The sequence below is a fragment of the Giraffa tippelskirchi genome, chromosome 1 (assembly GCF_054371585.1).
Source record: "Giraffa tippelskirchi isolate mGirTip1 chromosome 1, T2T-mGirTip1v1.2.pri, whole genome shotgun sequence".
NCBI classification, from domain to species: Eukaryota; Metazoa; Chordata; class Mammalia; order Artiodactyla; family Giraffidae; genus Giraffa; species Giraffa tippelskirchi.
The window spans coordinates 201,280,900-201,294,239 of NC_137275.1; the positions used below are offsets into that span (position 1 = coordinate 201,280,900).

At 40.5% G+C, this 13,340-nt stretch overlaps 1 protein-coding gene across 15 annotated transcripts in view; it reads left to right on the forward strand.

The window, feature by feature from the left end:
* PTPDC1 (protein tyrosine phosphatase domain containing 1) overlaps positions 1–13,340 on the forward strand; it is a 68,703-nt gene that overhangs the window by 17,958 nt on the left and 37,405 nt on the right. For 11 of the 15 annotated variants that reach the window (XM_081524038.1, XM_081524072.1, XM_081524048.1 and 8 more), the window contains exon 2: positions 4,684–4,771. The exons of 1 other annotated variant lie outside the window; for it this stretch is intronic. Coding sequence is in view for 9 of the 14 variants with exons in the window: in XM_081524111.1 (XP_081380237.1) it covers positions 4,690–4,771 (82 nt within the window). In the remaining 5 variants the exon portion in view is untranslated. Of the gene's footprint in view, positions 1–2,511; positions 2,754–4,683; positions 4,772–13,340 lie in introns of those variants that run through there. 3 more of the 15 variants (XM_081524091.1, XM_081524102.1, XM_081524058.1) reach the window with 2 other exon arrangements.

The following is a 13,340-nucleotide window of genomic DNA, read 5'->3' on the forward strand; positions in this document are numbered from 1 at the left end:
AAGTTGTGGCCTTAAGCAATGGGCTAAATTAGCCTAAAATGAAGGCAGCTATGGAGCTGCTATACTAATTTCAGATAACTAGTCTAATGAGTCAGGGAAAAAGTCAGTAATTGAGACCTATTGAATAAGTAATAAGGATTTCCTTGAGGAGAAAGAAGGACTAAGTAAAACAGGATAAAAGTATGACTGGTTGTTCAGGCAAACAGGAAAGCTGTTTAATTTGTAAACCAGTGAAACTGAGACTACTAGAGTTTAGATGAAGGCACGCAACAACTGCAAGAAGAAGGAAAGGGAATCTGCACTGAGTACTTTTGATAGCCCTACAGATACAAATAGGCTTCCTAGGTGGTACTGGTGGTAAAGAACCCGCCTGCCTGTACAGGAGACATAAGAGATGCAGGTTCAATCCCTGGGTGGGGACAATCCCCTGGAGAATGAAATGGCAAGCCACTCCAGTATTCTTGCCTGGAGAATAGGGTTGCAAAGACTTGAAACTAAAGTGACTTACCATGCATGCATGCATACACAATACATATATATAATATCTAACACACACAACAATTATATTGTATTTTGTCTTGCATATTAGAATAAGCCTATAGACAAGGCATGAAAAACTTGATTACAGGTATTTTTTGTTGTTGTTTAGTTGCTAAATCATGTCTGACTCTTTTGCAATCCCATGGACTATAGCCTGCCAGGCTCCTCTGACCATGGAATTTTCCATGCAAGAATACTGGAATGAGTTGCCATTTCCTTCTCCAGGGGTTCTTTCCCACTCAGGAATCAAAGGTACATCTCCTACATTGGCAGGTGAATTCTTTACTGCTGAGCCCCCAGGAATGCCCAATTGCAGATATAGCTAAAGTGTAAAAATTAAAAATCATTTAAAAAATGATATAGGTCCCCTCCACTTCCAAGTTCTTCTACCTATATCATTTTTTCAATTACTTTTAATTTTTAAGCTTTAGGTAGATCTTACTTAGCTAAAGCTTAAAATTAAAAATTGTTTTAAAAAAAAAGGAAATGAAATAGGTAGCAGAACTTGGAAGTGGAGAGGAAAGGTGAAATGGAATAGTACAGATAAAACTACTTTTCTTATTTTACAAGGTAAGGAATCAAGATACTGTTTAAAGTTGATAGAATAAAATATGGTTAAAGGATGTTACTTAAAATTACAAAGATAATCAGAAGAATTAAAAATATTTTGGTGTGTTTAATGGAGAAAGATTTGGCATGGTGGGAGGTAGGTAGAGTAAATGAGCCAGTTTCCTAATTTTTTATACCAGGAATTCAATAATATGGTGAATCATTTTAAAGATGATAAAAGAATAACCAGAAGTATACATGTAGTCATTTCTCCTGGAAGAACTAAACCCAGTGTTTACATTTTTTACCTCTGGGGAGTAAAAATTGGGCTGGGAGATAGGAATGGAGACTTTTCATTCTGTACCATTTATTTCCTTGTAAACTTTTATATATACTTATAATTATCTGTGTTTGAATGTCCATTTTTTAACCTCAAAATGTATTGCAAATCATTTTTAGCCTTTTTTAAAAAAACTATTGTATGTTGATGTGTCTTGGGACTTCTGAAAACACTAATGTGATGGTAAACCACATACACTGTGCAGACAGGGGAGCTGATTGTTTTTGTTTTAATTTTTGATGATCACAGCCCATCTGAGGGTTAGATCTCAGCTCTGGGTACTAGGATATGAATAACTATAGAATTTAAATAGAAAGGGCATCCATGTCTATGATGTCTAGAACCATTACATATGAAAAATGTGGAGAAGATCTGCTGGTGCATAGTCTGGGAAGATGTAATGCGAGAGTACATGATCGCCAGCCAGCTTTAGATATGTGGAACAAAGGGTTTATTATTCTGTGTGGTCTCAGAGCAGATATTTACAGAGTAGCCACATAAAAAGAGTTTTTTACTAGAATTGTGTGATGATGTCACTGTTACTTTTCAAGGACATTGTGGAGAGAATGCTCATGTGGGTTAGGATTCTAATAGAGGACTTCTGAGGTTCCTCACAAATTTGAGTTTCTGAGGACCTAGTTGAAAAGAAAGTTTTAATACAGTCCAAAATCTTATTTGTACTTTTTACTACCCAAAGGGATAAGGTTAATTCAACACTATTTAAAGCCATTTTGGGGCTTGTTTCTTTGGCCATGCTGTGCAGCATATGGGATCTTAATTCCCAGACCAGGGATCAAATCCCTTTCCCTGCGTTGAAAGTGTGGAGTCTTAACCACTGGACCACCAAGGAAGTTCCTAAAGCCATGTTTTCAGTGGGTTTTAGGTGTTAATCCATGAAGCTCAGTCTAATATGCCATTTCACCTCAAGAGATACGTATGCAGTGAGTGTGTCCCTAACACCAGACTCTTCCCTTTTCAAGAGACAGAGAAAAGCAAGTCATGGCTTCTCCTCTTGAGACCCCATGGTGTGCAGGGGAGCCAGTCCAGTAGTCGCATTTTATTACATCACAGCTGAAGAGCTTAGGGTTGCTTCAGAAAAGACTTATCAGAAAAAGTGACATCTAGGTCTGTCTTGTCACCACATGCTGGATCACCTGGGACATGCTTCATAACTCCTTATCTACTGAACAGCAATTCTGACTGCTCTAAAAATCCCATGGTTCTAAAATAGTGATAATTGGTTTTTTTGGGTCAAAATATGTTTTAAAGGTCCAGAATTTTGAAAAGTAATATGGTAAAAATATTTAGTGTAAATCTGATCTTGGTGGGTATTCTTTTAAATTAAATTTTTGCTAGTGAGTTTCCTGGAACAACTTGTTCCATTAGTCCATTGACTTCTTGTCTTTATGTAATATTTGTTTGAAATATTATATACATTATAAAGTTTTATATTAATTAGTATGATACCAGATTTGTGATATGAATATTGCAGGAATTTCTTTTATTTTTCATGGTAGAATACATCTATGATTTTAATTTCTGTATTTCTTTTGCAGGGAGACAGTTTCATCAAGTAGGACTTGAAAATTTTATACCTATTGAGCATATAAAACTTGATTTTAGAAATAAAATTTTAGTGAATTTGAAATTCTCAGAGGGCACTGAAATTTGTGAGGCGATTTTTTTTTTTCCACAAAAATAAATGCTCCAAGGAAAATATTAATTAAGACTGTATTTAATTACCACTTAGTTTATTGGTGCCAAAATTTTCAACAGATTTTTTAAGCATTTTTTAAAAATTAATAATCATATAAAAATTAGTCTTTGATCCCCTAGTCATTGATGCCCAAACAATAAACATGCCTTTTCAAAGAAAAATATTAAGATCATTATTTAGGAAAAAACTTTAATACTGTATGTGACTTTCTGTTGTATCGCAGTTAACTCTCCCCTTCTAGAAAATTCCAAGCTTCTAATCTTGGCTTCCTGGTGGCCAGCCCTCATCCAGGAGCCATCCAGTAGCCCACCTAGAGTTAACAGTTACCTCATTAGAACTAGAACAAAGAGCCTCCTAGGTCACTTAGGAATTTATGGGGGTCTGAAGGCAATGGCACCCCACTCCAGTACTCTTGCCTGGAAAATCCCATGGATGGAGGAGCCTGGTAGGCTGTGGTCCATGGGGTCGCTAAGAGTCAGACACGACTGAGCGTCTTCACTTTCAATTTTCACTTTCATGCACTGGAGAAGGAAATGGCAACCCACTCCAGTGTTCTTGCCTGGAGAATCCCAGGGACGGGGGAGCCTGGTGGGCTGCTGTCTCTGGGGTCGCAGAGTCGGATACGACTGAAGCGACTTAGCAGCAGCAGCAGTTGCTCTGTGTCAGGAACTAGGGAGCAGAAATCAATATGTGTTTTGTTTATTTCACAATCTGACACATACATAATAGGGGCTTCAAAAAAGTGACGATTTTTGCTTTTGGAACACATTAAAAGATTTACTTAACTTTCCTCAGTGGAAACCATAGCAACACAATGGTTACTTAGCCATATAATTTACCATGAGATAGATGAAGACTATTAACTGTAAAGTTATAAATTCAGTAACCCTCACTGAATTGAATTAGTAAAGAAGGAGGGATTCTGTTTAATTGGCTAGTGTACCACCGTGTCCACAATAAATGTTACTCCTTGAGCCTAGTTTAAGTACAGATTCCTTTTTCAGACATTGCACCTGCCCTCCAATTGGGCAGCCCTCTTGCTTGTCCAAGACTGCCTTGTGACACTTAGCACATATTAGCATTATTTGTGTCTACATCTTATCTTCCCAACAGTCTATAAATGTACAGGAAGAGTAGGTCTTATTTTTTTCTATCATTTCCTTACAGTCTAGCACAGCACTGTCCAGTAGAATATTATATGAGCCACATATTCAAATTTGGATTCTCCAGTAACAACAAAAAGAATCAGAAAAAAATTTTAATAATTTATTTAACCTAACTTATTTCAAAATATTTAAATGTAAAATCAGTGTAAAAGATTAAATATTTTACATTCTTTTTTTGTACCGTTCTCCAAAATCTTGTAGTTTATATCTATAGCATATCTCAGATCTATACTAGCCACATTTTAAATTCTCAGTAACCGCTTAGCTAATGACTGCTGTATTAGACAGTAGAAGACTAGCACATTATAGGTGATTAGCAAATAAATATTCCATAGGCAAAACTTCAAAAAGTAATCTTTTCCCCCCAACAGACTACCATGGCTGCAGGAACCTTGCCTCAAAATGAACAACCATATTCTACATTGGTGAATAACAGTGGATATGCTGCAAACATGAAAGGTAATAGTTCTTTTTTTTTTTTATTAATTTATACTTTATTTTATTTTACTTTATTTTTTGTTAAATTTATTTTTTAGTTGGAGGAAAATTGCTTTACAATCTTATGTTGGTTTCGGCCATACAGCAACTTGAATAAGCTATAATTATACATATATTGCCTCCCTCTTGAGCCTCCCTCTCCTCCCCCATCCCACTCTACTAGGTCATCACAGAGCAACAGGCTGGGCTCTTTGTGTTCTATAGCAACTTCCACCGGCTGTCTGTTTTACCCATGATAGTGTATATATGTCAGTGCTACTGTCTCCATTCTTCCCACCCTCTTCTTCCCCACTATCTCCACAAGTCCATTCTCTACATCTATGTCTCCATTACTCCCATGCAAATAGGTTCATCAGTATCATTTTTCTAAATTCTGTATATATACATTTAATATATGATATGTATTGACTTACTTCACTCTGTATAACAAGCTCTAATTTCATCCACCTCACTACCACTAACTCAAATTCGTGACCCTATGGACTATATAGTCCATGGAATTCTCCAGGCCAGAATACTGGAATGGGTAGCCGTTCCCATCTCCAGGGGATCTTCCCAAACCAGGGATTGAACCCAGATCTCACGCATTGCAGGAGGATTCTTTACCAGCTGAGCCACCAAGGAAGCCCTTTTATTTTTATGGCTTAATAATCCATTGTATATATGTACATCTTCTTTATCCATTCATCTCTCGATGGACATCTAGGTTCCTTCTGTGTCCTGGATATTGTAAATAGTGTCGCAATGAACATTGGGTTACGTGTGTCTTTTTGAATTGTGGTTTTATCAGGGTATATCCCCAGTAGTGGGAGTGCTGGGTCATATGGTAGATTTATTCCTAGCTTTTTAAGAAATCTCTATAATGGCTGTATCAGTTTACATTTCTACCAGCTGTGCAGGAGGGTTCTCTTTTCTGCATATCCTCTCTAACATTTATTGTTTGTAGACTTTTTGATAATGACCATTCTGATTGGTTTTTGCCAAGAGAATGCACTGGTCATAGCAAACACTCTTCCAACAACACAAGAGAAGACTACACATGGACATCACCAGGTGGACAATAACAAAATCAGATTGATTATATTATTTGCAGCCAAAGATGGAGAAGCTCTATACAGTCAGCAAAAACAAGACAGAGAGCTGACTGTGGCTCAGATCATGAACTCCTTATTGCCAGATTCAGACCTAAACTGAAGAAAGTAGGGAAAACCACTAGACCATTCACATATGACCTAAATCAAATTCCTTACGATTATACAGTAGAAGTAACAAATAGATTCAAGGGATTAGATCTGTTAGAGTACCTGAAGAACTATGGACGGAGGTTCGTGACATTGTACAGGAGGCAGTGATCAAGATCATCCCTAAGAAAAAGAAATGCAAAATGGTTGTCTGAGGAGGCCTTACAAATAGCTGAGAAAAGAAGAGAAGCAAAAGGCAAAGGAGCAAAGGAAAGATATACCCATTTGCATTACTTTGTCAACAAAGGTCCATCTAGTCAAGGCTATGGTTTTTCCAGTGGTCATGTATGGATATGAGAGTTGGACTATAAAGAAAGCTGAGTGCTGAAGAATTGATGCTTTAAACTGTGGTGTTGGAGAAGACTCTTGAGAGTCCCTTGGAATGCAAGGAGATCCAACCAGTCCATCCTAAAGGAGATCAGTCCTGGGTGTCCATTGGAAGGACTGATGTTGAAGCTGAAACTCCAATACTTTGGCCACCTGATGCAAAGAGCTGACCCATTTGAAAAGACCCTGATGCTAGGAAAGATTGAGGGCAGGAGGAGAAGGGGACGACAGAGGATGAGATGGTTGGATGGCATCACCGACTCGATGGACATGGGTTTGGGTAGACTCAGGGAGTTGGTGATGGACAGGGATGCCTGGCGTGCTGAGGTTCACGGGGCCGCAAAGAGTCAGACACGACTGAGCGACTGAACTGAACTGAACTGAATGCAGAGAATAACAAGGAGATATAAGAAAGCCTTCTTCAGTGATCAATGCAAAGAAATAGAGGAAAAAAACAGAATGGGAAAGACTAGAGATCTCTTCAAGAAATTAGCGATACCAAGGGAACATTTCATGCAAAGATGGGCACAATAAAGGACAGAAATGGTATGGACATAACAGAAGCAGAAGATACTAAGAAGAGGTGGCAGAAATACACAGAACTGTACAAAAAAGTTCTTCACGACCCAGATAATCACGATGGTGTGAACACTCACCTAGAGCCAACATGCTGGAATGCGAAGTCAAGTGGGCCTTAGGCAGCATCACTATGAACAAAGCTAGTGGAGGTGTTGGAATTCCAGTTGAACTATTTCAAATCCTAAAAGATGATTCTGTGAAAGTGCTGCATTCAATATGCCAGCAAATCTGGAAAACTCAGCAGTGACCATAGGACTGGAAAAGGTCAGTTTTCTTTCCAATCCTTAAGAAAGGCAAGGCCAAAGAATGCTCAAACTACCACACAATTGCACCCATCTCACATGCTAGCAAAGTAATGCTCAAAATTCTCCAAGCCAGGCTTCAGCAATGCATGAACCGCGAACTTCCAGATTTTCAAACTGGATTTAGAAAAGGCAGAGGAACCAGAAATCAAATCGCTAACATCCGTTGGATCATTGAAAAAGCAAGCGAGTTCCAGAAAAACATCTATTTCTGCTTTATTGACTATGCCAAAGCCTTTGGCTGTGTGGATCACAATAAACTGTGGAAAATTCTGAAAGAGATGGGAATACCAGACCACCTGACCTGCCTCCTGAGAAATCTGTATGCAGGTCAGGAAGCAACAGTTAGAACTGGACATGGAACAACAGCCTGGTTCCAAATAGGAAAAGGAGTACGTCAAGGCTGTTACCCTGCTTATTTAACTTATATGCAGAGTACATCAAAAAAGCAAGAGAGTTCCAGAAAAACATCTACCTCTGCTTTATTGACTATGCCAAAGCCTTTGACTGTGTGGATCACAATAAGCTGTGGAAAATTCTGAAAGAGATGGGCATACCAGACCACCTGACCTACCTCTTGAGAAACCTGTATGCAGGTCAGGAAGCAACAGTTAGAACTGGACATGGAACAACAGACTGGTTCCAAATAGGAAAAGGAGTACGTCAAGGCTGTATATTGTCACCCTGCTTATTTAACTTATATGCAGAGTACATCATGAGAAATGCTGCGCTGGAGGAAGCACAAGCTGGAATCAAGATTGCTGGGAGAAATATCAATAACCTCAGATATGCAGATGACACCACCCTTATGGCAGAAAGTGAAGAAGAACTATAGAGCCTGTTGATGAAAGTGAAAGAGGAGAGTGAAAAAGTTGGCTTAAAGCTCAACATTCAGAAAACTAAGATCATGGCATACGGTCCCATCACTTCATGGCAGGTAGGTGGGAAAATAGTGGAAACAGTGGCTGACTTTATTTTTCTGGTCTCCAAAATCACTGCAGATGGTGATTGCAGCCATGAAATTAAAAGATGCTTGCTCCTTGGAAGGAAAGTTATGACCAACCTAGACAGCATATTAAAAAGCAGAGACATAACTTTGCCTACAAAGGTCCGTCTAGTCAAGGCTATGGTTTTTCCAGTAGTCATGTATGGATGTGAGAGTTGGACTATAAAGAAAGCTGAGCGCCGAAGAATTGATGCTTTTGAACTGTGGTGTTGGAGAAGACTCTTGAGAGTCCCTTCAACTGCAAGGAGATCCAACCAGTCCATCCTAAAGGAGATCAATCCTGGGTGTTCATTGGAAGGATTGATGTTGAAGCTAAAACTCCAATATTTTGGCCACCTGATGAGAAGAACTGACTCATTGGAAAAGACCCTGATGCTGGGAAAGATTGAAGGCAGGAGCAGAAGGGGATGACAGAGGATGAGATGGTTGGATGGCATCACCGACTCTTAGACATGAGTTTAGCTAAGCTCCGGAAGTTGGTGATGGACAGGGAGGCCTTGTGTGCTGCCATCCATGGGGTTGCAAAGAGTTGGACGTGACTGAGCAGCTGAACTGATTGTGATTGGTGTTAGATGATACCTCATTATAGTTTTGCTTTACATTTCTCTACTCATAAGCCATTTTGAGCATTTTTCATGTGTTTATTGGCCATCTGTATGTCTTCTTTGGAGAAATACCTGTTTAGGTCTTCTGCCCATTTTTTGGGGGGGTTGTTTATTTTTCTGGTATTGGGCTGTCATGAGCTGCTTATATGTTTTAGAAATTAATCCTTTATCAGTTGCTTCATTTGCAGTTATTTCTCCCATTCTACATGCTGTCTTTTCATCTTTGTAGTTTCACTTGCTGAGTGAGCACTTGATTATTTAGAAGTGTTTTGTTTACCCTCCATTTGTTTGTGTTTTTACAGCTTTTTTTCTTGTAATTGATATCTAATCTTATAGCCTTATGTAAGTGTTGTTACCATTGATGTATGATTTTAAAGTCCCCTACTATTTCTGTGATACTGTAAATTTCTTCCTTTATGTGTACTCATATTGCTTTAGGTATTTAGGTGCTCCTATGTTGAGTACATATATTTACAATTTGTAAATCTTCTTCTTGGTTTGTTCCCTGGATCATTGTGTTCTTTGTGTGTTGCAATAGTATAAGTATTGCCACTCCACCTTTCTTTTGATTTCCATTTTCCTGAAATAACTTTTCCTGCCCCCTTTTTAGTCTGTATCTGTCTCTAGATCTCAAGTGAGTCTCTTGTAGGCATCATATTTATGGAACTTGTTTTGTTTCCACTCAGGGACTCTGTGTCTTTTGCTTGGAGCATTCAGTCAGTTTACATTAAACTTTTAAAAGTTAACTTTTAGCTTTTGCTTGTCTGTAAAGCTCTTGATTTCTCCATCAAATCTGAACAAGAGCCTTGCTGAGCATTCTTGGTTGTAGGTTTTTCCCTTTCATCACATTAAGTATTTCCTGCTACTCCCTTTTGGCCTGCAGAATTTCAGACTAAAAGATCAGCTGATAAACTTATGAGAGTTCCTTTGTATATAACTTGTTGCTTTTTCCTTGCTACTTTTAATAGTCTCTCTTTAACTTTTGTCATTTTGATTGTAATATGTCTTGCTTGGTGTTTTCCTCTGGAATAATAATCCTAGTGGGGCTCTGCACTTCCTAGACTTGAGTGAGTGTTTTCCTTTCCCAGGTTAGAAAAGTTTTCAGCTATTATATCTTCAGGTATCGTCTCAGGCCTTTTCTCTCTCTCTCTTCTTCTGGGACCTCTATAATGCAAATATTGCACTTGGTGTTATCCCAGAGATCTCTTTAACTGCCCTCTTTTCTTTTTATTCTTTTTTCTGTTCAGAGTCAGTGATTTCCACCATTTGTCTTCTAGCTTGCTGATCCATTCCCCTGTATCATGTAGTCTGCTATTAAGTTCTTTTAGTGTACATTTCAACTACTACATTCTTTAACTGTATTTCGTCACTCTTTATATTTTTTTAAGACTTTGTTTAAAAAATTCTGACATCTCACTCTGTGCATACACTGTTCTTCCAAGTTCTTCCATCATCTTTAGGATTGAGTAGATTGACTGTCTTCACTGTACTTAGTTTTTCTTCTGGAGTTTTATCTTGTTCCTTCATCTGGAACATTTTCCTTTGCCATCTCACTTTGTGTAAGTTGTTATTTGTATTTTCATGTATGTGATAAGTTACATGTGATGTGTGATGTTTCTTGACCTGTGAGAAGTGGCCTGTGGGAGACGTCCTATGTGTCTCAGCAGTGCATTTGTCTCTTGTCATCTAAGCTGGATGCTCTAGGGTTTCTCCCTGAGATGGGTGTGTGGATTCTTCTGTTATGGGGGCTATATATACAGTCAGGTAGGCTTGATTGGCCCCTAGCCTGTTCAGCTTTCAGACCCTGCATTGTGCAAATGCTGCTGGTTGCTGTTTAGCGAGACAGCATAAGGTCTGGTCACAAGGCAGCTGGCTACAGGACCCTAGAGAGCCTCAGGGCTAGTGCTGGCTCACTGGTGGGCAGAAACCAGGTCCCAAAGACTCCAGGGCTGTTGCTTGGCCACTGGTTGTTAAAGCCAAATCCTGGGGTTAGTGCTGGTCTACTGGTAGGCCTAACCCTGGTGGCTCAGATGGTAAAGCATCTGCCTACAGTGCGAGCGGAGAAGGCAATGGCAACCCACTGCAGTACTCTTGCCTGGAAAATCCCATGGACAGAAGAGCCTGGTAGGCTACAGTCCATGGGGTCGCAAAGAGTCGGACATGACTGAGCATCTTCACTCCACTCACTTCACTCACTTCACACTTTATCACTGGAGAAAGAACTGGCAACCCACTCCAGTATTCTTGCCTGGAGAATCCCGTGGACTGAGGAGCCTGGCAGGCTATGGTCCATAGGGTCGCAGAGAATCGGACATGACTGAAGTGACTGAGCTACAGCGCGGGAGACCCGGGTTCAATCCTTGGGTCGGGAAGATCTCCTGGAGAAGGAAATGGCAACCCACTCTAGTATTCTTGCCTGGAAAATCCCATAGACGGTGGAACCTGGTAGGCTACAGTCCATGGGGTTGCAAAGAGTCGGACACCACTGAGCAACTTCACTGATAGGCAGAGCCAGTTCCTGGAGTCCGATTACAGGACCAGGGATCCCAGAACTCATTTCAGGTAGTTGGTGGTAGGGGTGGGCAGGTTGGTTCCTGGACTTGGTTATGGAGTCTGAGATGTCCTGAAGCTTGTGTTGGCCTGGTAGTGGACACAGCCAGAGCCCAGCTGCTCCCAAGGTACAGTCTGGCCTTCTGTGAGTGTCCTGGATCTGCAAGCTGCAGGATTATTGTTTCCTTTGATCTGGTGTCTGTTCCTTGTGGTAAGTGAAGCTGTTCTAGAGACTCGTGCAGGCTTCCAAGGGGGAAGGCCTGATGCCTACCTACTGGTGGATGAAGCTGGGTCCTGGCCCTATGGTGGGTTAGGGCCATGTCAGGGACATATCTTAGAGGTGGCTGTGGGCTCAGGAAGTCTTTGGAAAGCCTGTCTGCTTATGAGTGCTGTGTCCATCCATAGTTAGTTATTTGGCCTGAGGTAGCCCAGCTCTAGTCCCTACAGGCTGTTGGATGAAGCCCATCTTACCACTAGTCAGCCAATATGGCAGCTACCAACAGCAGTATTCACCTGGCAGAATGTTGCCAAGTATGACTGCCAAAGTGTTTATATCCCCAGGGTAAACCACAGCTGCCCTGACCTCTACAGGAGATTCACCATGACCAGCAGATGGATCTGGCTCAGGCTCTTGTCAAATGACTGGTTTTACCCTGGATCTTGGTGTGTGTGATTTTATGTGTTTGCTTTAAGAGTGAAGTCTCTTTTCCGACAGTTCTTTGGGGCTCCTGAAATGCCCCACTGGTGTTCAAAACCAAATGCTCTGGAGGCTCATCTTCCAGGGCTGGGGAGCCCCATGTAGGATTTAGAACACTCACTCACTCTGCAGTATAGTTACTCTCTAGTTGGTGGGTCATCCACCTGTGCTCAGTTGGCTTCAGTCGTGTCCAACTCTTTGCAACCCCATGGACCATAGCCTTCCAGGCTCCTCTGTCCATGGGATTTCCCCTGCAAGAATGCTGGAGTGGGTTGCTATGCCCTCCTCCAGGGTCATCCTCCTGTGGGTATGCAATTTGATTATATTTTGAGTCCGCCCATCCTACCTATCTCTTGGTTATGTCTCTGTCTTTAGTTGTAGGACTAAAGACATTTCTGGTAGGTTCCAGTCTTTTTCATCCATGTTTTTTTCTGCATATAGTTATGATTTTGGTGTGTTCATGAGAGGAGATAGTCTCAGGGTCTTTCTACTCTGCCATCTTGGCCACTCTTTCCTTAGTCTTTTAAGAAGCAATGTTGAAAACAATGTTTATCTCCTTCATTTTCCTCTTAGACTTATATTATCTGGCTGTTCCTCTCATCAAGCACCTGCTTGCAATTCGATCTTTCATTTCATTCTTCTTTTGTTACTTGCCAGTGTCACATATAAAGCCCATTCAGAAGCATGCTAGCCCTTCTTCTCTGTCTTTTTCTCTCTGTCGTGGCCTTACAGTTCTGATTCTTACAATGTATCCCAGGAAAGGAAGGGTGCTGTTACTCAGACTCTTACTGCCACACTCACCCTCTCTTTCCTACTGTTGAAAGCTCTGAGCTGGAAGTACAAACTGATTTCCTGCCACTTTGGCATCACTGGTCTTGCTGCTACCACTAGCAGTTAGCCAAGAAACATGTTGAATAATTTTTCTTGGCAGTAACCCTTGCATGATTTTCTTACTGCCTACTTTGGATTTTGCTCAAGTTCATTTTGGTGCTCCTTTGTAGGGAACTTGGAACGGTTTTCCCCCTCTGAGTACAGATTTGATAATACAGGGAGAAGTTAAGAAATAAAGGTCTAAAGGTATTGGAGTTAAATGCTTGCTGGGAATAATTGGTTTGCGAAGTTGGTTATGCTTCTTATTAGAATCGATCCACTCCACCAGAGAGAGCTCTCTTTCATCAAGAAAACCAATGTTTTGCTCTTCTACCCTTGTCTACCTGAAACTG